We start from the raw sequence: 21,781 nt of genomic DNA on the forward strand, positions 1-21,781 counted from the left end.
ACACACCTTTAGGACATGGCCCTCACAGCAAAATGAGCAAACCAAAATACACTACTTTATCACCAACATGCTCTAGACAAAAACATTTATATCACAACAACATTTGGCCGCACAAAGAGGTAAACGTCTTTACTAGAAAAATGTACCAACCTACTCATGCAAGTGTTTATAGCATGACCTTTGCTAAACTGGTACTATTAACCTGAATGTAGAAATGAATACTGGTGTGGGTAAAATGCAACAACTAGATTTTTCGAGTATTTTATCAGTTGTTTTCAAAGAACTGTATGCAAACTAATGATTTTCACTGATACTCTACTCTGCTCAATACATTCCTCTGCAGAAAACTGAAACACAACAAGTATGAACAACAAAGATTCACTTACTTAATCCTTTACAGTCATACCAGACATTGTCCTTCTCCCTGTTCATCTTCAGATGGGATCTCAAGGTTTGGCAGGCAGCAGGTATAGTTTTCAGGAAAACTACTGGCAATTTGCGTACACCACACCATTCACACTTTGTAAGTTCAGAGGTTTTTAAATTAATATCACTAGTATCATTTTCTGACTCTATAAAGTTAAAAGAATAATTCAGTCAGAGTTACATTAAATTATTCTGAAACATGTAGCATAAGGAGAAATATAAAGCCCCATTATACACAAGGTAAAATTTCATAAGTATCAGCAGACGCTGCTATAGATGAAATTTCTCTGGCATCCCTTGATGTATCAAGCCTATGTGTCTCTTTACTTCATTTGCCATGTTTTAAAACTGAAATCCATTAAGTAAATTCACAAGGAATCACAATTTCCAAATTTGTAAAAAAAAAAGAAAAAGGGGGGGGAGAGGAATAGAGAGACTTAGAAAATATTTGCGCTCTTTGGACTGCCCAATATTGTGTTATAGGGAATAATTATTTATTTATTATTTATTTATTATTATGATTATAATTATTTGTATCCCGCCTTTTCTCCAATACTGGGACTCAAGGCGGCTTTACAAAATTGAAACATATACAATTAGAACATATAAATATATGCAAATATAATTTTAATTATATAAAAATATAATTAAACCAAATGTATTATTAAAACATTTTTAAAAAATATATTAAAAGGCAAATGACAATACACAATCCAGGGCATTAACAGAGGTCCAGACTATTCCCAAGGGCCTGCTACAAAAAACCCGTTTTTGTCTGTCTCCCGAAACATAGCAAGGAGGGAACTAGTCTAGCCTTCCTGGGAAGGGAGTTCCAGAGCCCTGGAGCAGCCACTTGAGGAATTAAGCATATTTTACATAAGCCGCAACATGTAAGGCTGGAACTATGATTGGTATCCAACTATCCCTCCCATTGATGAAACAGCTTCCATCGGCAGTATGGTTAGAGAACCCAGAAGACCAGATTTTACAGGTGTGGGGGGCTGCAGGGGGGGAAGAAAGGAGGGACACGTCTTGCTGTACAAGCAGAAATCTGCTCGCACAGCATTGGATGATGTCCTATATGTTCAGCAACGAGCATAGGGGCTTGGACCGAAAACTATGACAGTACAAGCAGAAGCAGTTGTACAAGGAATACACACTGCTGACTACACCTCTCACTACAAACCATTCATCCCACACCACTCTGGAGTAGCTTTTGGGAGCCACAGACAGCTGCAATACCAACACTATCACTTTCATACCTCTAAGCACGTCTTCTGATATGAGACCCTTACCCAACCCCGCACTAAAAAAACACCAACGTCACCACTAGGAAAGAGCATGGCCGTTATAGCTATACCCCTGAGGCTATAGAGTGGTTTCAACAAAGCAAACCTCCCCCCACCCACCCCACACACTTTCCCATACAATTCATTTGTATGGGAAAGCATTTGGGCAGGTTGCTACACAGGCATAGTAAGGAATCTGCTATATGTTGCAATTAATTTTAAAGACACATTGTGATCGTGTGAACAGTGTGATAATGATTATGTTTGGTGCTTTAGTTATATTTTGTGTGATTTTCATTCATACTTTTAATATACTGCCCTGGAATCTGCAAGGATGAAGGGTGGTTTAATTAAAAAAAAAAAAAACGAACAAATAAAATTTGCTCATTTTTGTTTTCAATTATTGTAAGCCACATCAATCAAATGGAGATGGCATGGTGTAAATGTTCTAATATTACATTATCTTCAACACTAAGCACATTAAATCAGAAACCTGAAGACCATTTATATTATCATTTCACAATTTTTGCCACTCAGACAGCTGTTGTTCTTGACAAAAGCAGGCCAGCTGCTTTAAGCTAGGCATTACTATCTTTGCACTGGGATTTGTTAGTGTCTGTTCCTTGCTGATTAGGCAAGATGCAAAAAACAAAAAACAAAAAACAGTTACAGCATATTGTCATTACTACATTATTTTTTAATGATGTTAAAGAATCATAATAAAAACATCTGTTAATTTGAGTCCTTATTTCACACCAAACAATTATATAGGAAGAAAGACAGATGTAACTTCTGAGAACCATATTTAACTACCACATGCACAAGCAAGTGGAGAAAATCATCATGAGTGTGAGGGAAAATACTAACCTTCCAAACGTATCTTGATAAAGTCTAGGCAAAACTGAAAAAGAAAATCTATATTACTGAAGTTATACAGTCTCTCATTAACAACCTTCCCCAGACTATATTTCAAAATCAAAAGGCTCAGCTCAAACAAGAATGAACATTGCACCTTCTGACCTAAACACCTTGCCCTCTAACCCCAGATGTTTGGGGTCTTCTTCAGTTTATTCAGCTGTGAAAAAGGAGCATTTTAAGAGGTCCCAACACATAGCAAAATATTGTGTGAGGTTGTTACATTCATTTTAAAAATGTTTAAGAATAGCTTTCCAAACCTGCAAGGGTAATTCTTTTTTGTTTATTTAAACTGGACTTTTTCATTGGGGTAGAATTTTAATGCTGCTGTTCAATTCAAGTGAAACTAGATCTTTTTTTTTTCAGTGAAAAATTTGAGTGTGACTCCTGAACATCTGCAAAGTAGAAAAATTGATCCTCAAATCCATTTAAGTTTAGTTACCTATGGCCTAACTTCAGTCTACACATATCCCAAGTTTGCGCAAGTCATTGCAAGACCAAATGGAATCATCTTAAACAGTACTACATAACACACTGAGTGCCACCATCCAATCTTTGAGAGACACATAACACAGATAGCACATGTGCACAATGCTCTTATAAATGACCACTTCCTTCTTTCAGGAGGAGAGCCTGGGGACTTCAGAATCAGCAGAAGACTTATTTGGGCTATTTTTCATTTTAAATTTTGCTAGACTTTAATGCAACCTAAGGGACACCATATTTAGGGGGAAATATACTTTTTTTTACCAGTTGCAACTTTCTTGGATTTGTTTTTTAAAAACCAAGTGCTATGTAAAGTGCTATGTAAAGGCAGATTTGAGAATCCATTATGGAGCATTTTGTTAGAAGAAACAAAAATGCTGAAAGTTAGATTTTTGTGAAAGCTCCATGCATTTAATAAAAGTTGCATTAGAAGTTATCAAAATCTCCAGATGTATGCATTACATACATAATTACCCTAGCCCAATCTTGACCTTGATGTCAGAACTGGACACTTGTTTCATTTTCTTGCCCACTAACATTTCCACCCTAGTCCTCAGCGACTTCAATATTCGTGTTGCTAATAACCTACTGTTGTCCTGCTTCTCTTCCTAAACTCCTCCTGTGGGCTTCTGATTTGGACAGACTCCCCAACTAGGGCCATTGTCATTCTCTTGACCTTCAAGAACTGTTGTTGAGGGCTCTCTATGATGGAATTCCCTGTGTCCAATATTACCTTGTCTCTTTCAAATATTGCACCCTTCCTGCCTTTCACTCCTTCCGTGACCTGCAATATAGCAATACTGGGCCTCAGAAGCAGTCTTTCCTCATCTCTCTATTACATCTGCCCATTCCTGAAACTCTCCAAGTTCCACTTTCAGCTCCTTTCTATTTCAACTCTTGACTCGGATGCCTACAATCCTATTTGCTATTTTAAAACACAAACCAAGGAAAAAACAATTCTTTTACTTACAATTACAGGTTCCATCACCATTCTTCGCAGGGTTCCTATTCTTATACTTCGACAGTTTAGGATGACACTTTCATAGGAGTTCTGATATTTTAAGGATGGAATAACATCAGCTGCAACTTCTTGGGAGAGAACTTTACGACGTTTTACTGGGGCATTGGATACAAAATTGCCAAACTGCAAAACAAGTAGTCATAATTCATCAAAACATGTGTTATTTAGAAGTTGCCTTTAAAATGCCTGGCCTATGTTCCAGAATATATTTTGGCATATTAACTGTGCTATCCATCATCAGACTAGTTATAATCAAGAGTGATCCTCCAATCACCTGCTCACAATTATCCATAAAGTAGTCCTGCATATTTCATGCAACATAAAATTAAGCTGAGAAACTCATAACGGAAGTGATAGTTGTGGTTCAGCTGGCAAAGATCAAGTATTTTCTTTAAGTGTTGCTACCACTCATAGGAAATTTATAGTGCCACCTGTCAAAACCCCTTTAAAACCAGAAGTCTCTGTGCAAATGGAAGTCTAAATCCAGTATGTCTTGGACACATACCAAGAAGTTGGGAGGCAATAGATCTCAAAATCTGCTGTTGACTCTAGAAGGATCCATTTCTGGTCTCCTGTGCCTTGCCTCCCTCTCTCAAATGAGGTGGTAACGAACTTCTTTGGGTCATGCTCAGCAAAAAGTATTGGGAGTTACTGTTTCACTTCATTGACAATTCATAAGCGATTCCGTTTTCATAATGAAGAACTAGGTTTTCGAACTCAACTGCAACAGCTAAGGGTTACATAGGAAGTAGAGGATGCATGAGGAGGGGCTGTGGCTCGGTGGCAGAGCACCTGCTTTGTACGCAGAAGGTCCCAGTTTCAATCCCTGGTATCTCCAGGTAGGGTTCATTAAGAATCCTATCTGAAACCCTGATAGCCACTGTCAGACAGTGTCAACAATGCTGGGCTAGATGGATCCATGGTCGAAGTATACACAATATACTATGTTCTATATACAGCCAACATATAAACGCAGGGATGGAGAAGAGAAAGTGAACAGCATCACAACCAAAATATGGTTTTTCTCAGAATAAAAGATATGGAACAGGCAAACTGACATTAAGGCAACCCTTAAAAATGGACCATGAAATTAGATTAGATAATTTTAATATTTGCACCATCAGAAGTTGCATCATTTAGTGTACAGCAACAACATGCACATAATCCAACAAACCTTAAGCAAATCCTGATTTCTTTAAGAGATTTCAGCATGTGCTTAACCTCTCTCACTGAAATCAACATAAATTTAAAGTGCTTCACCTTGGCTGGATCATACACCCCATTTGTTGTAAACAAATTTGAGAATACAAAGATTATAGAAAGATAATACAGTAATTTCAATGTCTATTTAGGGCCTATTCCAAAACTGGAGAGATATAAGTTAAAATCGGACTGTTTCATAATTCCGTTATGGAGGCCCTGAACAGGCTACATTATATTTGAAATTACTGGACTGCATTTTTCTAATGTTCCTTTGACCCTCCAATTTTGCCACTGAGTGTTTATGTATATATGCATATTATACGAACATAAGAAGAGCCATGCTGGATCAGACCAGGGATCCATCTAGTCCAGCACTCTGTTCACAGTGGCCAACCAGCTGTTGACCAGGAACCCATAGCAACACACAGTGCACCAGCAACCTCCAACCCATGTTCCCCAGCAACTGGTGTACATAGACTTACTGCCTCTGATACTGGAGGTGGCACATAACCATCAGGGCTAGTAGCCATTGATAGCCTTCTCCTCCAGGAATTTATCCAACCCCCTTTTAAAGCCATCGAAATTGGTGGCCATCACAGCATCTTGTGGTTGTGAATTCCATAGTTTAACTATGTGCTGTGTGAAGAACTTCCTTTTATCTGTCCTGGAGCTCCCACCAATAAGCTTCATGGGTGGTCCTCAGGTTCTAGTACTATGAGAGAGGGAGAAAAATGTCTCCCTATCCACATTCTTCACACCATGCATACGTCTGTACATCTCTATCATGTCTCCCCTTAGCCTCCTTTTTCCAAGCTAAACTATTTGATGATATTTTGAAATAATTTTACTGTACATAACTTCTGATTTTATTTTATTGTGTGTCTAACATTTTGGATGGTGTGTTTAAATGCTGGGTTTGTATGCTTACATAGCCTCTATATGGTGGACTTGAATATTTTTTGTATGTTCTATACATAATATTTACATAAATCTCAAAAAGCTGGATACGTAAGAGCTTTGAACAACTTCATATGTTTGAGGATCAATTGTTATTGTGAATAACCCTTTTGAAGAATTGCTGCCATGACTATTAAAGTCTTTAGATTAACATACCGTGAAAGTTGTCCCCCTTGACAGCACTTAAGGAGCCTGCTCATGGTGCATTTTTGTCTTTGTTTATCCAATTCTTGCAGTGATGCTCAAACTAAAAAACAAAAATCCCCACCATGAAATCCTTACAGTGAAGTGCTATTAATTGGGACAATTTTCAACGTATTTTAATTTTAAGGAATTATTATCCTTGCCGGATGCCAGTTTCTTTACTGACAGCTGATACACACTTACCAGCAGGAGCCACTTTACCATGGCTGCTTTCCATACTCCTCTGATACTAGAGGAACAGAAGAAACCTGGGGGCAGACTGGCCCCACAGAAGACCCATCCTCTTCCCTCACGCTCTCAGGGATCCAAGCTTTGTCATTAACATGGTTCTCCCTCTGTGATCATGCTCCTCTACCATGGTCCTGACAACCTGAACCACCAGAGCAGCATGGAAAGCAGGCCTACGGACGTTCCCACACTGTTGAGCCAAGCCTTACTACGGTCCCAATCCAAGGAACAGCTTTATTTATTTTTTACCAACAACCTGCTTGTGCCAATTAGGATTTCATTGCTGTGGTTTTAAAGCAGTTTGACCACTCAACCTTCAATTGTGTCAAATACTGTTTTAAAACTTTCCAAGTTTCAAAACCAGCTTGCCATGCAGTCTGGGGATCTGATGTTTTTCAACAGCTCTAGTGGCTGCATGGTATTAGCCACACAATTCTTCAGATTGTGGTCTAGGTTTGTTCGCCAATGTACAAAGATGTTGAGACTATCAAATATACATAGGGTTGAATCCAGAGGAAATCACTCGTGCATTAGTCCTATCGAAATGAATGGGATGTTGACAATAACTAACTTAACTCCCATTGGTTTCAATAGGATTATTGCATGACTAACCCTCTGGATCCAACCCATAAAGAAGTAAAAATTATAGTGCCATGCTTAGAATCACTCAAGAGACTAAACTATTTTTCCACTAATGTACTGGAAAGCATGTATGTGTGTTCAATAGAATACATTCATATTTATTAATAGATACTGCAAGTATGCTTACATAGTCATTTCAAACTTCATATAAAGAGGCTACCTGGTCTTTCATTCTTGCTTTTCTTGGTAATGTGACTGCAGGTTCTGTGTCAGCTGTAATACTAGTTAGCCTTTGTTCTAGTTCACAAGTGTTTTCCTTCAAGGCTGCCTCCACCTTTCCTGTGGAAGGTGCAGGAGAAGAACAGGCTGAATCCGCTGGACGTGGCGAGATGCTCTCCATTCTATTAGCACTTCCAATCTCATCCTCTTCTTCATCATCACTAGACAAGACAACTGAAAGGAAAAAAGCCCTAAATTTTAGTAGTTTAAGGTCTAGGGCTTTAGCTATCAAGCCCATTAAACATTATTGTAGTCCTTTTGGGTGAAAAATGTAAAATTGGAGGTAGGGATATTTAAAATAAGATAATTCTCTAATCTCCCGTTTCCCAGCCCTTATGGGAAAAATGAATTACATTTTTGTGATGACAATATTTCAGTATTTCATCGAGGGACAGACAGTTTACAAGTAATTTATAAACAGCTTAAAGTAAAAAAAATACCAAAAAACTTACTTGGATCATTTAGTTCAGATGCTGTTGTACTCCTCTGCCTTAAGTTTCCTGTAACTTTAGAACCAACTTTTCCATTGGGCCGCAACATAGCAGGGCCTATATTGCGCCTCACCATGAAATCAGCCGAAACTGCCCCAGGAGAAGATCCATAGAACTTTTTTGCATTTAGTCCTGTACTTGAACATTTTTGCCCTGTTGAATGATCATGTATTGAATCGCGTGCTAAAGGTTCCAAAGTATCATTTAATGCCACACTTTGCATGGACTGTCTTTGCAAGCCCCCAATGTAAAAAGTCCTACACATTTGGCATTTGGTCTGACTTTCATTTCCTTTTGCAATGCATGAGCAAACTGTGGAGTAATTATTCTGTTCCAAGTCCTAAGATTAAAAAAGAAGACAGATTTACTAAGCATATCTTTATCCATTTTAGAAATAAACGTATTAGAGATCTAATTAAAAAAATTGTAGTCTTTGGAAGAAAGAATACAGATGCGAAGCAAAGGAAGATCTATTTGCAAAATTGCAAACGCATAATTCAAATTAATGCGTCAAATTCAACTTCCCTTTTACCTCTATTCCTGTTCTTTCCTCAAGTCTTCGCCTTTAGATTCATTTATAATCTACCCTGCCATTTAGTCAGTCTCCAAACCTCCTCCTTACCTCCCAACAGAGCTTTTTGTAACTCACCTGTCCAGCCTTTAAGTGCTACTGTCTGCTCCAACACCACTTCAAACATCTAACAACAGATTTGTTGAGGGGCACTTGTTCAAAGTTGAACTAAGATTAATTATATATACCAATGTTCTATCCCTCCCCATTTGGTAGACCATCTGAGCAAAAGAACAAAGACGCAGCAAGTTCACCATCTTACACCTTGGGGATCAATACTGGGAAATCAAGCTGCTTGTTTTCCAATTAACTTCGAGAAGATAGAGTAAGAAAAACCATTTTAGATTTTTAAAAGTAAAAATGATAGTGCTCTTGTGGTAGCAAAGAAATCTACATCCAAATTATTCTACCCAAGACCTAAAAATGCAATTTAATCTTTCAACAATGTCAATTTCTGAATTTAAAAGAATTTAAGGAAATTTTAATATATAACCCACCTCTAGGTGGGTTGCACATTTTTTTGTAGCAGGAGATGGAAGCAAATCAGACTGATATAAAGTGCAGTGACGTTTCAGTTGTACCTTCCTTATTATTCCTGACTCTGACCCAGACTCTTCTCTGTTCTCCATCACACTTTCTGGAACGAGAGATGGAATCATTACCAACAACTACCAAGTGTACTCAACTGAAGATAAACATTTCTAAAAATATTACATTGGTTTTATTTGGAAAATTATATTAGATCACAATATAATCCAAAACTGATATTTCCCACCAAGGTACTTAATGTACCAAGTTTTGTTCATTATTCAACACAGCACTGTCAAATTCTGACACTGGAAAGTTCCTTTGGAAAAAAGAGAAAGAAAACGCAAGTACACATAAACACAATGCTAAAGAAATCATAGGAATGCCATTCGACAAAGCAGCAAACATGCAATTCCTTTGACAGATCGCAGGACCTATTTCTGGTCGGGCACTGGCATTGTTTCCACTTCTCACCGTAAAGACTAGAATCTAGTAAAACCTGCCACTGGTAGAAAAAGACAATTTACAAAGCTACCAAAGCACTTTTCTGCCAAAAACAAACCACATAATTATTATTCATTCTTTAAAACAGGGTAAGCAATTTTTGGCATTTCCATCATCCCTCAAGATTGACTATGCTGGCTAGGGCTGACAGGAGTTGAAGTTCAACAACATCAAAAGGACACAAAATGCCCAGCCCTGCTTTAAAACATTATAAACTGCTTTTTATATCAATTGCAAAAGTTGTTCACAAACTAAAAAATCTAAATAAACATAATAATAAACATAATAATCAGAAGAAAAAACGTAGCTCAGCAACGAATTTCATGTTAAGAGTCAGAAGAAAGTAAATATATTTCAAAGGCCAACAAATATTTTTCTCCATTTGTAACTTTTTTGGATTCAAAGGGATATACGTACATTAATTTACTATTCCATATATAACATACAACAATTTGACCTTAGTGAAAATAAATACAAACTTACTTGTCTCCCGAAGCCGAGACAATCTAATGTACTCATTATCTATCTTCGGAATATTAGGGGGGTATTCTTTTCTGGGGGAAATGAATTAGAAGTTGTATTCAGTAGTAATATATTTATAGTTTAAACATAACTACTACAAAACTATCAAATGTAAATAAAATATATTTACATCTTATACTGCACAATTCTTATTTGAGAACGTTGCCATCTTCTAAAATCATGAAGCTACATATTTAAAGCTGATTCCAGTGCAATTGAATAGATGTTTCAGTATAGATGAAAACATTGCAAAATTACTTAAGTGTTCCCATTTACCAACATAACCTCTTTCAAATTATTCTTAATGATCACATGCACACTACATTTCTGAGTTAAAAAAAACTTCTATCTTGGCTACAAAGCGAAGATAAAGTTTAACAATCAAGCAATTATCACTTGGTAACATACTATTTAAAATTTGGATGTGAAGAGAAGTGTAATATATTGTATTTCTCAACTTCAGGGGAGAGTGCCCGCCATTAATGTAGCTATCTGTGCAGCACCAACCCAGAAGAAGGAGATATCTGTGAACCTGGGGGAACCTTGAAATTCGCAGGGGTACCAAAATACATCTTAAGAAAAGAGACTTGGCAGAGTGGCAAAGTGCATTGATACCCTACAAGTGATAAGCAGGGTGTGTTTACAGTGAGCCAAGATCTGTTCTAATGGATACTTCCTTAATAGAAGTACTGTGAATTATTTAAAAATTATCTTTTGTGAGGCTTGCACTGCAATTGTTACAAAAAGAGTAACTACTGATACTTATAACTAATTATGTACATATGCAAGGTTTACTTCAACATCAACATTTTGTGATCAAATGTTCATCTTGTATTGGTGGCAACAAATGTCTATTTCTGACATATCTACTGAGTTATCACTGAGTTTAAAAATAAAATAGTTTAACATAAAAATAAACAGTTAAAGACATTTCATTTTGTACTCTCTCATTAACTCTTATTCTTCCTTTAAAATACATTCCTGCAGGAGTTACTCAAGAACATTATACTATAGACAGCCAAGTTGGTTGCATGCATGGAGTTCAAACAAATTTTACTATAACTACATCTTTAAAAAAAATCCATTGACCTTTTCACATGAAGCAGTTCACTAAGACTACTGCTTTATTACTAAGAACATTTACAGGAACATTTCTTAAACCTTTGTACATCATCTTCCTGCATTACAGAGGTTATACTGAACAGGAATGCAAAGCAATATTGGAAATATAGTAAGTTATTTAAGAAATATAACAAGAAATACAAGAAGCTACTACATAATTGTCATTAAAATATATTTGGGTGATTACTTTTAAGCTTCTATTTGTTACCAACGAATATAATTATTCTCAATGGCAAATGCAAAAATGGCTGATGGCAGAACTATCAAATAAAACAAGAACAAAAGGTGCATAAAAATGAAACGTCAAAAGTCACAATGTCTAATTGTTTATAGAAACATGTTATTATTATTATTATTTATTTATATAGCACCATCAATGTACATGGTGCTGTACAGAGTAAAACAGTAAATAGCAAGACCCTGCCGCATAGGCTACAATGTTCTTATATTAAGGTAGAGAACATATTGTGAACTGCCCAGAGAGTGTCAGCTATTGGGTGATATAGAAATGAAATCAACAGATAAAATACTGTGGTACAGCACAATACCTTAATTCAGGAATGGGCCAGCAGACCTAACAAGGCCTATAGGGTTCCCATCTGGGCTAGCAGCTTCTTCCCCTGGACCCACTCCCTCTGCCATTGAGGGAAAAGCTCTTATTTCTGATCAGCTGGTCTGAGAAAGAGCTTTTTCCTGCAGTGCAAAGGAGGTGGGGCCAAAGGAAGAAGCAATTTAGTGATTCACTCTTGCTTCTTTCTGAATCTTGTCCTGCTTACTTCTGAGTAGACATACAGCTCATTTCAACTTCTGAGTAGACATGCAGCAGTTTGGTGTTTGGGATGCTATTTGAAAGTGCTGCTGAGTGATTTTGCCTGCTTACTTCTGAGTAAACATGCTTCTTTCTATAAATTGGTAACAATTGAATTGGGGTGTTGGTTTTTTAGCTTCACTCACTTTTACCTGTGTTCCCAGCTATTGCCTGAATGCAGCCACCGTACAACATTAAAAACACTAAAAAACACACATCACAATGATTTAAAAAGCCAAGTAAATTGAAGTTAATGTTAACTGACAACATTTCTTACAAATCCACAGTGAAGGAGAGGATGGCTAGGAAAAAGGCAAAATTGGTATTCTTTATCAGAGAAGAAGAACAGCTCTAAAAATTGGGCTTCTCCTTCCCAATTGGCACAAATATGCCCTTGGTCTATAGCAGGAATGGGAAATGTGTGGCCTTCCAGTTGTTGTTGGACTACAACTCCTATCATCTCGTACCATAGCCAGGATTGGTGGGAGTTGCAGTCTATTAATATTTGGAGGGCCACACATTCCCCGCCCCGGTCTGTAGCATAACAGGCTCTAGGGAACAGCCTATTTTTACCAAACTTCAAGATGAAGTAATGACAAAAAGTATCTTTTTTTGTAAGCAAGTGTCTGACAGCAGCTTTTAGTACTTCATATTTTTATTTGCATCACATACATGTTTATACAGTTATTTGCACTGCAATTTCTATCTCACAGCGCTTCAATAATCTAACAATGTTTCTGCTTCAGATTTTCCCATAATAAGTAACTGCCTGGCATCCAGGGTAGTATACAAGACACAATGTACAATTTGTTTTTCAAAATGTATATCCTGCTATTTCTGGCCGCAGAATAATCTTATTCCGCATAATACCATCAGGGTTCAAATACAGTAGTTCAACTCCGTTTACAAGGTATTTAGTAATAAATGGTGACAAAGCACAAAAGGACACCTTCCTAAACAGTTACAAGTTATTAGGAAAAATTAATTACACAAAAATTTTATTTTCTAAACATCATTCAGCTAGTTTTATAAAATGAATTTAGTTACTCTGTAGCATCCTAGCAAAATGGACAACAGGTTCTACCATTTGAATTCTGAGTTCTGAAGCCCTAGCTAATTAGTGAAGCACACCAAAAAAATGAGAAAAGGCAAAATTAATATTTCTAAAAAATAAAACAGCATACAACTTATTTTGGAATTGAGCCAATTTAGTAACTTTTACCCAAGAATATGGAAATTTTAATAATGCTGTTTCTTTTTATATGGTTGTGTTTTAGGTTACAAAATGTGTGAAATTAATGCCCTCAAACTCAAATCTTTGCTAGTGCTAACAAGGTAGAACTATAACAATTAAAAATGGCTTCTCAATTTCTAAGAAAACAGAAGCCACTTTTCTCTACTATAATTCCCCTCACAAACATGTGTGGACAGAAAAAGCAAATAAACTTCTCTTCTTCTCTATTAATATACCTCTTTACTTATAAAGATCTCAAGTAGTAAACACAAGACCTAAAATATACAGATCACTTCAACTTAAAACCATCTAAAAAATTTATACCAGACTTCCAATTACAAGTTACTAATCTTTTTTTTTTCTAAAGCTGAATACGGCTAAGCATTTGTAGGCATGAAATTCGTACAGTGAGAAGAGAATTCCAAGAAACCAGAATTATTACTGAAAAGGCCCACCTCCTGGTCTCACAGGATGACACCTCTCCCAGGAACCAGATCTGGAGCAAAGACTGCTCTACTGATCTCTGTCACAAGAGGGATCATATGGAATGACACTTTCCTCAAGAAGACAGAACCCAGACAGTTCCAGTTTTATCCTTTAAAATAAGGCAATATTAATAATGCCTGATTTTAAAAGATAAAAATGACAACTGCAAACTTCCCCATTCCCCATTTGTACCCTGCTGATTTAAATGAGTCTGCTGCTGGATGGAGTAGCTGGCCAGGACAAGGTAGAACAATATGAAGCCCCGCACATCTGGTTAGTTGCCAGATCCATGATCAAATCACGGAAGACAGATTCCCCCCCCCCCCCTCCTGGCAGCCTCAGTAATAACCATCTAAAGAGATGACGTGGGCTTGGAGCTAGACCTGACGTATCTCAGACATCCAAGGCTCTTTCCCTTTGTTTCTTCTAATGCCATAACTTATCCTACTCCAACTATTGCAATGTTTGCCCTGGCTGATATCCTCCTTTCCCTTGGACAAACATTTCTCCTTCCCCTTACCCACCACAGCCAAGGAATCAAGGCCCTGAATATCTACATGTATCTACTACAAACGTTTAGTAAAGAAAACACTGTGACATGCCAATTTAAACAGAAATACAAACATAGCTCAACATGTAATTACAATCCAATAGTTAGTGTGGCAAAACAGCTTCTTCAGGAAAGCAAGCAGACATAAATTTGTTATTTCCACAATATTCTTATTACCATGCTCATTTCACCATTGAGCTTACCTTTCTTTTCGATCCAGATTGCTTAAAATATGAAAGAGAAAAATATCATAAGATGCAAAGCCCTTCAACATCAATAGATCTTTACACAACTGTATTTGGATACTTAAAGACTCCAATCTTTAAATCGAAAGTGAATGCTCATTCAATGCAAGTAGCACTTAACACACTGAAAATGATCATTTGAACCACCACCACAATAAGCAGTTCTCTATCAGTTAATCTTATCCTTCTAGGTCTGCCAACACTTACTAGCTTGATCTCGGATAGAAGACAACATGTCTGACTGGAGTCCACAGTTTTTGGCTGACAAAGACAAAAAAATTAGTCAGCCACTTTCCCTTCAAAAAGGCCTGGTGGGGCAGGGACCAAGCCCCGCTGGGCTCTGCTGTCTAAAGACGTTCCACACATTCCCCTATCTGCCATTCTTTCTCTGCAGCCAGCTTGACTCAACATTTGGCCCACACAGAAGCCCAACTATCCCATCTTCCTCTCAACTTTGGAGCTGGATGTGGGTGGGAACTACCACAAAATATACAGGTTCAAAGTTGGGAACAAGGCTGGCTGCTCATCATGCTTGACAGTAGGTGGTGCTATACATTCACCGTGGTGAGACTGGAGGGGGAATTTATTCATGTCAGATCATAGCTCAGTTAAGCAAGGTGTATGCACACATGTGGCCTCTGACCCCGCTCCAAGCTAGTAACACATGCAGCCCATGGTACTGAAAGTGTTGTGCAGCCCTGATTTTAGATCATGACAAATTTAATTCACGTTTCTCATATATTTTCTAAACAAACGGGCATGCTACTCAGTTGTGATATAATCATTATTTTACAAATATATAGATTGTCGCTGTTACCTAGGAGAGCAATTTAAAACCTTTAACTCATTCAGTCCACATTCCTTTTGCACTGTAGTATTCCATGTGTATGGAAATGAAGGGAAACAGTTTAAATTATCATATGTAAACATACTTGAGTGAGTCCTCAGAGTAAATGATCTGAGAACCCAGAACATTCCAGAAGCAAGGCACTGTCAGGCTCATATTATATAGGGTGGCGTGTGCACATGCATGCACGCTCACATGCACAACCTTCTCATCCTTTTAGAAAGCTCAGAACAGTTTTCACAAGTCTGACAATATTCTCCTATCTAGGCACTCAAAGATCTGGATGAGGATTTCTGGGGAAAGTCCAGCTGGCAGGGAAATTGATGGTAGCATGGAATTTTTTTTGGGGGGGGGGCACAGTAAAGAGTTGGGGGGGTGCAGGTTGTGCTCTCCTGATCTAAATTATAATTTAAATTGCTTTCATTAAAACATATCCTCCATGCTAGTGAAACCTTTACTATCAACTTAAAAGCACTTTAAAAAATATATTTTCTAGTTGTGATTCCCAACTGGCAGAGATTCCCATTTCTCCCTAATGGAAGCTGCTCGTATGTCTTGTCAAACTACAAGCATTGTTGGAAAGAAAATTGCACATGAAGTTATAGAAGAATGACTTCTGACTTGAACTTTAGTGTGGTAGCGATAGATGGATCCCCCACAAATAAAGATTCCATGTTTTATGTTTTTATATTTTGTATACCTTTTTAATGTTTTAATCTTTTGTAAACCACTCAGGGAACTTCAACTATGGGGTGGTAGAGAAATGTATAATAATAATAATAATAATAATAATAATAATAATAATAATAATAATAACAACAACAACAACAACAACAACAACAACTACAACTTCATTCTTTACATAAAGTATAGGAATAAGTACCTCACAAAAGTAAAACCAAAAGCATATCAGTAATGAAACGCAAAGCCCAGAACTATTTTCCTGGTTGAAGTCCAAAGCTCTAGGACAGAGCTGACACCACAAAACTAGATACACACACTATAAAACCCTCAAAAACGCAAATCATGCAATAGAAAGACTCCAGAGTCAACCAGACTTCAACTAGCACATTGGATCAGGACTTCAGATTCCAATTCAGGCCATGGTTGGCAAGATCAGGATCAAACTCCATTGTGAGAGCCAGTGTGGTGGTGTAGTGGTTAATGTGTTGGACTGGGGCTCAGGAGACCTGGCTTCTAGTCCCCACTCAGCCATGGAACTCACTGGGTGACTTTGGGCCAGTCACTGACTCTCAGCCTAACCTATCTCACAGGGTTATGGTGAGGATAAAATGGAGAGGAGTCGAAGGACCATATAAACTGTCTTGGGTTCCTTGAAAGATGAAAAAGGTGGAATATAAATATAAATTAAAATATAATTTTAAAAATTCAGCATAGTACAAGACCCATGGCAGTGCAAGGTAGAGGTCAAAAACCAATACTGCGGAGTCAGTATTCAGAAGGTCTCCAGAGCTTTTGGTTTCCAGAAAAACTCCAAATGTAAGTTTTCCAGGATTGCTCAATTAGTCCAAATTCTTTAAGCTCGAGAACAAAGAATGTCTGAACAGTTGACACATGGGCCATGGAAGCAGAACACAAGGGGAAAGAAGACAGCAGGAGATGAAGGAAGGAGCAGAATCCAGGTCTGATGGCATATGACAAACAACCTGTTACTTGTGTCCCAGGATGACTTTTATTTTATTGTCCAAGCAACTTTTGTAATAAAAGCATGGAGATAATTGTGGCCGCTGCAGAACTACAAACCCTTGGGAGCAAGGGAAAGCTAGGTCCTCCAGAAACCAGAATGCACCTACCGCATTAAAACCCAGACATTGACTTCAATCCTAACTTTGTGATTTCCTCTTTAAAAGATGACACACACACACACACTTCCTCTCCCTGCCAACGCAACAAATCATTGGAAGCTTTTAATTCAATCTAGCGTTAAAAAAATAAGCCATTACGTTATTCAGTGATGCATTCCAAGCATGTTTTCCTTTTATTATACCCAACTGAATCATTCATTGACATCATTTTAGTTTGAAATCACTATTTTTCTTCTTTTACATTTGATTCTATATAAATAAGTGTTATTTAAAATAAAGTACTACATAACACGTATTTATTTTGGAACATGCCTTAGTTCAGTTAGGTTTCTTGTAGTGGTAAAGTGCCAAAGAATGAACAAAATATTCCAGTTCTTGTTAGGCTTGCTACACTGCCTATAATTTGAAGCCTCTGCTAAGAAGATAACTAAAGTTTGCTATTAAGGCCTATGATGAACTCAGTCTAATTCACCAAGCAATATGACAGCACTGCCTTCTTTCCAAGTTTCTACTTTGGGGGGGGGGGGGCGAGCGAGAGTCTATAATATTTTCCAATAGATCTTTTCCCCATCAAGCAACCTTGCAAGAAATCTGCTGCAAATCTATTTTCTCCTCTGTCCTTCCCTCTGCAGTGCTTCTAGATGCTTTCCCTAGGCAACCTCCATACTTTTCTATACCAGGAAGAAGTTTAGAGAGCAAATCCTCTCCCCCCCTCCCAAATTCAAGGGAGGTAGGAAGCTGAAATAGCCATAAGGTGCTCTTTGCAGTCTGAGAAAGAGCAGTGCTTTAGAAGAAGTCGGTGCTACTACTTGAATGAGGGCACAGGGATAATTGCTATTCACATCAACCCCCTCCTCCACCCTCAGCCCCACCCCCACATCAAAAGTTATTTTTAAATTATACTCTGTATTTTTCTTTGTATTAAACAGAATTTCAAGAGGGAAAGAGCATCTTTGGCTGTCCTATTATGTCTTAGTGGAAATATTTATACATCCAATACTATCACTTTCACAACTGTTACACTTTACAAAGTCAGCTTATTCATGACAGGTATGGTTTACCGCAACACTGGAAAGGCCAAATATTTTTAAATGGAAATGAGAATATAACATTTCAACCAGTACATGCATTTATGATAAAAATAAATAAATAATAGAAGTTTACCAGGAATAAAAGCCAATAGAATAGGAAATGGTAAAAAAATTCTGAACAGATCGCCCAGCAAAGCGGAGGAACGTGTTGCAGCTATTGCTGTGGGTTTGCAGTAGTGATCCAAAAGGGATTTAAACGGCAGAGACAGGAAGAGACAAGCAGAGACCAATTCATTCCTGATTCCTAAGCAGAGCTCAGTTATTATTAATTTTAAAAACAAGAACTGCACCGTTGCGTTTCAGCCTTTGCTTTAGGGGACAGCATACACCACAAACTGCATAATGGGGAAACAGAATAGCAAACTGGCTCCTGAAGTGATGGAGGATCTGGTGAAGAGCACAGAGTTTAATGAACATGAACTCAAACAGTGGTACAAAGGATTTCTAAAGGATTGTCCTAGTGGGAGACTGAACTTAGATGAGTTTCAGCAGCTTTATGTATATACAGAATGATTAAAAAAAGAGAGGATTGCATTACTCCTTTACATCTTACCTTTGTGCTGCTGTTTTTACGACAGGTGTTTGTGCATGAACATGGTGACAACGTCTAGCTTGTACTACTGTTGCAGGGCAAGATATATTATGAACATTTTCACTGCAAACATAAAAATCAGAAAAGAAAAGTGTTAGAGTCTGCACCATAGAGAAAGTATAGCTCTGCTTAGAAAAACTCTACCTCACCACATGTTTCTCTAAGTGGCAGCTGAATCAGAGCTTCCACAACACTATATCATCAGAGCCACTGCTGAAGTGTTTGGTTAGCCAGCAGCAGATAGATACTGCCAGCCAATGGAAAAAATGGGGTGAGTCCTTTGCAACCACCAGTTATGATGAATTCTCAGTTGAAAACTAATAAGCAACCAACCTTGCCTCAAATTTCCAGAATATTGGAAAAGAAATTTAAGCTATGATGTAACAAACTTACAGCATCCATCCAAAGAACCTGCAAGAAGAACATCCCAGGTCTTAGTCCATTAGGACATTTGTATTCTAATAAAGCATCAATTGCCAGAATTTAGCAGCCACATGCATACATAACTATCTTACCATTGTTACAATGGCCATTCTCATTATTAAGTGTTTTCTCCAGAAACAGACCACTGACTAAATAATTTTTGGAGCACATTTGGAAGAACTGTACCTTAATTTCTTGCTGCTTCCCAACATGTTGAGTCCAATTGGGTTTCCTTTCGGAACTCTAGAAGCGTCAGTTTTGCTTCGTCTAGTGTATGTTCTTAAGGAATCGCCTCTGGCACCAATTGCTGTTGAGCGATAACGTGGTAACTGAAATGAAACAATTAGTAAAAATGTACATTTACAAAGCAGCTATCAAATGCAACATAGAATTCTACTTCACATTTCTACTAAGCTCTCAACCATTAAAATATTCTCAATCCAGTCTCCAAAGCACTGTGTTGTTCCAAGTGTTACTGAATGAAAGGTACTGACACAAAAGTTTCAGAATCAAAATCTTCTGACTGAAATATAGTCAGAACAATTTACAATATGAATCCTATCCTTTTGACCTTTATCATTTGATGTGATCTGTGCATCTCAAACCAAGAATGAAGATGTGAACAGTCCTGACTCCTCTAAGGCTGAAATCCTAAACACTTACTGTTGAGTAAGCCCCCCTGAACACAGTAGGACTTACTTCTGAGTAAACATATAATTGTGCCATAAATTGTATAGCAGGGGTGGGCAATATGTAGTCCCTGCTGCCGTGCCCTACCCCCACTGCCCCCCAAAATTGCACAATTTATTTTAACTAAAAAATAGCCTCAGGAATGGTCAGTGTGACATTTTTAATATTCTGTAGTAGCTATGGTACACTAAACCTGTAAAAAAAAAGGGGGTCCAAACGGCTGCTTTGGATAACATTTTATTTTTAAAAAATGATAAACCAGCTAATTCTGATCTGTTTGGCACTCCAGTCACCCAGGAAGCCACTTCTTAATTTGTTAAACACACACACACACACACACACACACACACACACACACAATTATTTCATTATGGGGGGAGGTGCGGTCTGCGGGGGGGGGATTCAGGGGGCAAAAATGGGCTTCAGACCACTTGAAGCTGCCCACCCCTGCTATATAGGGTTAAATTCAATGTCACATTATTGGACATCCCCTAGCACAACAGGTCTTTATCCTTCTCTTCCCTACCGCAGCTCTCTGACACCTGAAAATCTGCTGATGCCTTTACCAACATGCTCTATGATCAGTAATGATGCTGCGCAATGCTACAAATTGAGCTTGGTTACAAATTATATTCCATGCACTCACACTTATTTCATTTCTATACCGCCCAATAGCCAAAGCTTTCTGGGCAGTTCACAAAAATTATAATCACAAGGTACAGCATAAAATATAGAAGCTTAACCCACAATATAAAAGTACAACCAGCATAAAACTGAGCAGCAATGCAGAAATTTAAAATACAGATTTAAAACATCAGAGCTAAAAAACTAGGATGCTAAAATATTGGGAAAATACAAATGTCTTCACCTGGTGCCCAAAGGAATACAACATTGGTGCCAGGCCAACCTAAGGAGCTCATTCCACAGCTGAGGTGCCATAGCAGAAAAAGCCCCCTTCCTGGTAGCCATCTGTCTCACTTCTTTTGGCAGGGGCTCATGGAGAAGACAATCTTAGGGTCCGAGAAGATACATATGGGAGGAGATGGTCCTTCAGAATATTAATACCAGCATTTTGAACTGGATCAGGACATGGGCTGGCAGCCACTGCAGCTGGAAAAGTACTGGCGTAATGTGGACTCGTTGGCCATTCCCATTAATAATCTTGCTGTCATGTTTAGGACCACCTAAGTTTCCAGACCTTTTTCAAAGGCAGCCTCACGTATAACATATTGTAGTAATGCAGACGAGAGGCTATTAAGAGCATGGATAACTGTAACTAGGCTATCTCTGTCCAGATAAGGGCATAGTTGGGATATTAGCCTAAGCTGATAAAAAGTGCTCCATACACCAAATCCACCTGTGCCTCAAGTGACCTTCCGGGTCCAAAGCACTCCAAATTATGAACACAATCCTTTAGGTTTAGGGGGAATGCAACCCCCTCCAGAACAGGATGAAACATCACCTAGCTGGGCAGATGAACCACCCACTAACGGTACCTCTGTCTTGTCTGGATTGACTCTGTTTGTTGGCCCTCATCCAGTCCATTACCATGCCCAATCACTGACTCAGAACAGCCACTATCTCACCTGGGTTTGATGAAAAAAAGGGGTAGAGCTGGGTGTCACCCGCATATTGATGAGACCTCAGCCCACACCTCCAGC

The 21,781-nt window shown here is 38.1% G+C and overlaps 1 protein-coding gene across 5 annotated transcripts in view; it reads right to left on the reverse strand.

The window, feature by feature from the left end:
* The window catches only part of SENP6 (SUMO specific peptidase 6), a 66,380-nt gene that overhangs the window by 23,702 nt on the left and 20,897 nt on the right, over positions 1–21,781 (reverse strand). For 3 of the 5 annotated variants that reach the window (XM_063124950.1, XM_063124946.1, XM_063124951.1), the window contains 10 exons: positions 19,617–19,759; positions 18,969–19,070; positions 14,610–14,630; positions 10,168–10,238; positions 9,150–9,289; positions 8,043–8,421; positions 7,532–7,764; positions 4,087–4,260; positions 2,583–2,616; positions 387–572 (listed from right to left, as the gene is read on the reverse strand). In XM_063124950.1, coding sequence (XP_062981020.1) covers positions 387–572; positions 2,583–2,616; positions 4,087–4,260; positions 7,532–7,764; positions 8,043–8,421; positions 9,150–9,289; positions 10,168–10,238; positions 14,610–14,630; positions 18,969–19,070; positions 19,617–19,759 — 1,483 coding nt within the window. The remainder of the gene's footprint in view (positions 1–386; positions 573–2,582; positions 2,617–4,086; positions 4,261–7,531; positions 7,765–8,042; positions 8,422–9,149; positions 9,290–10,167; positions 10,239–14,609; positions 14,631–18,968; positions 19,071–19,616; positions 19,760–21,781) is intronic. The other 2 variants (XM_063124949.1, XM_063124947.1) reach the window with 2 other exon arrangements.

Source organism: Elgaria multicarinata, chromosome 4, assembly GCF_023053635.1.
Source record: "Elgaria multicarinata webbii isolate HBS135686 ecotype San Diego chromosome 4, rElgMul1.1.pri, whole genome shotgun sequence".
NCBI classification, from domain to species: domain Eukaryota; kingdom Metazoa; phylum Chordata; class Lepidosauria; order Squamata; family Anguidae; genus Elgaria; species Elgaria multicarinata.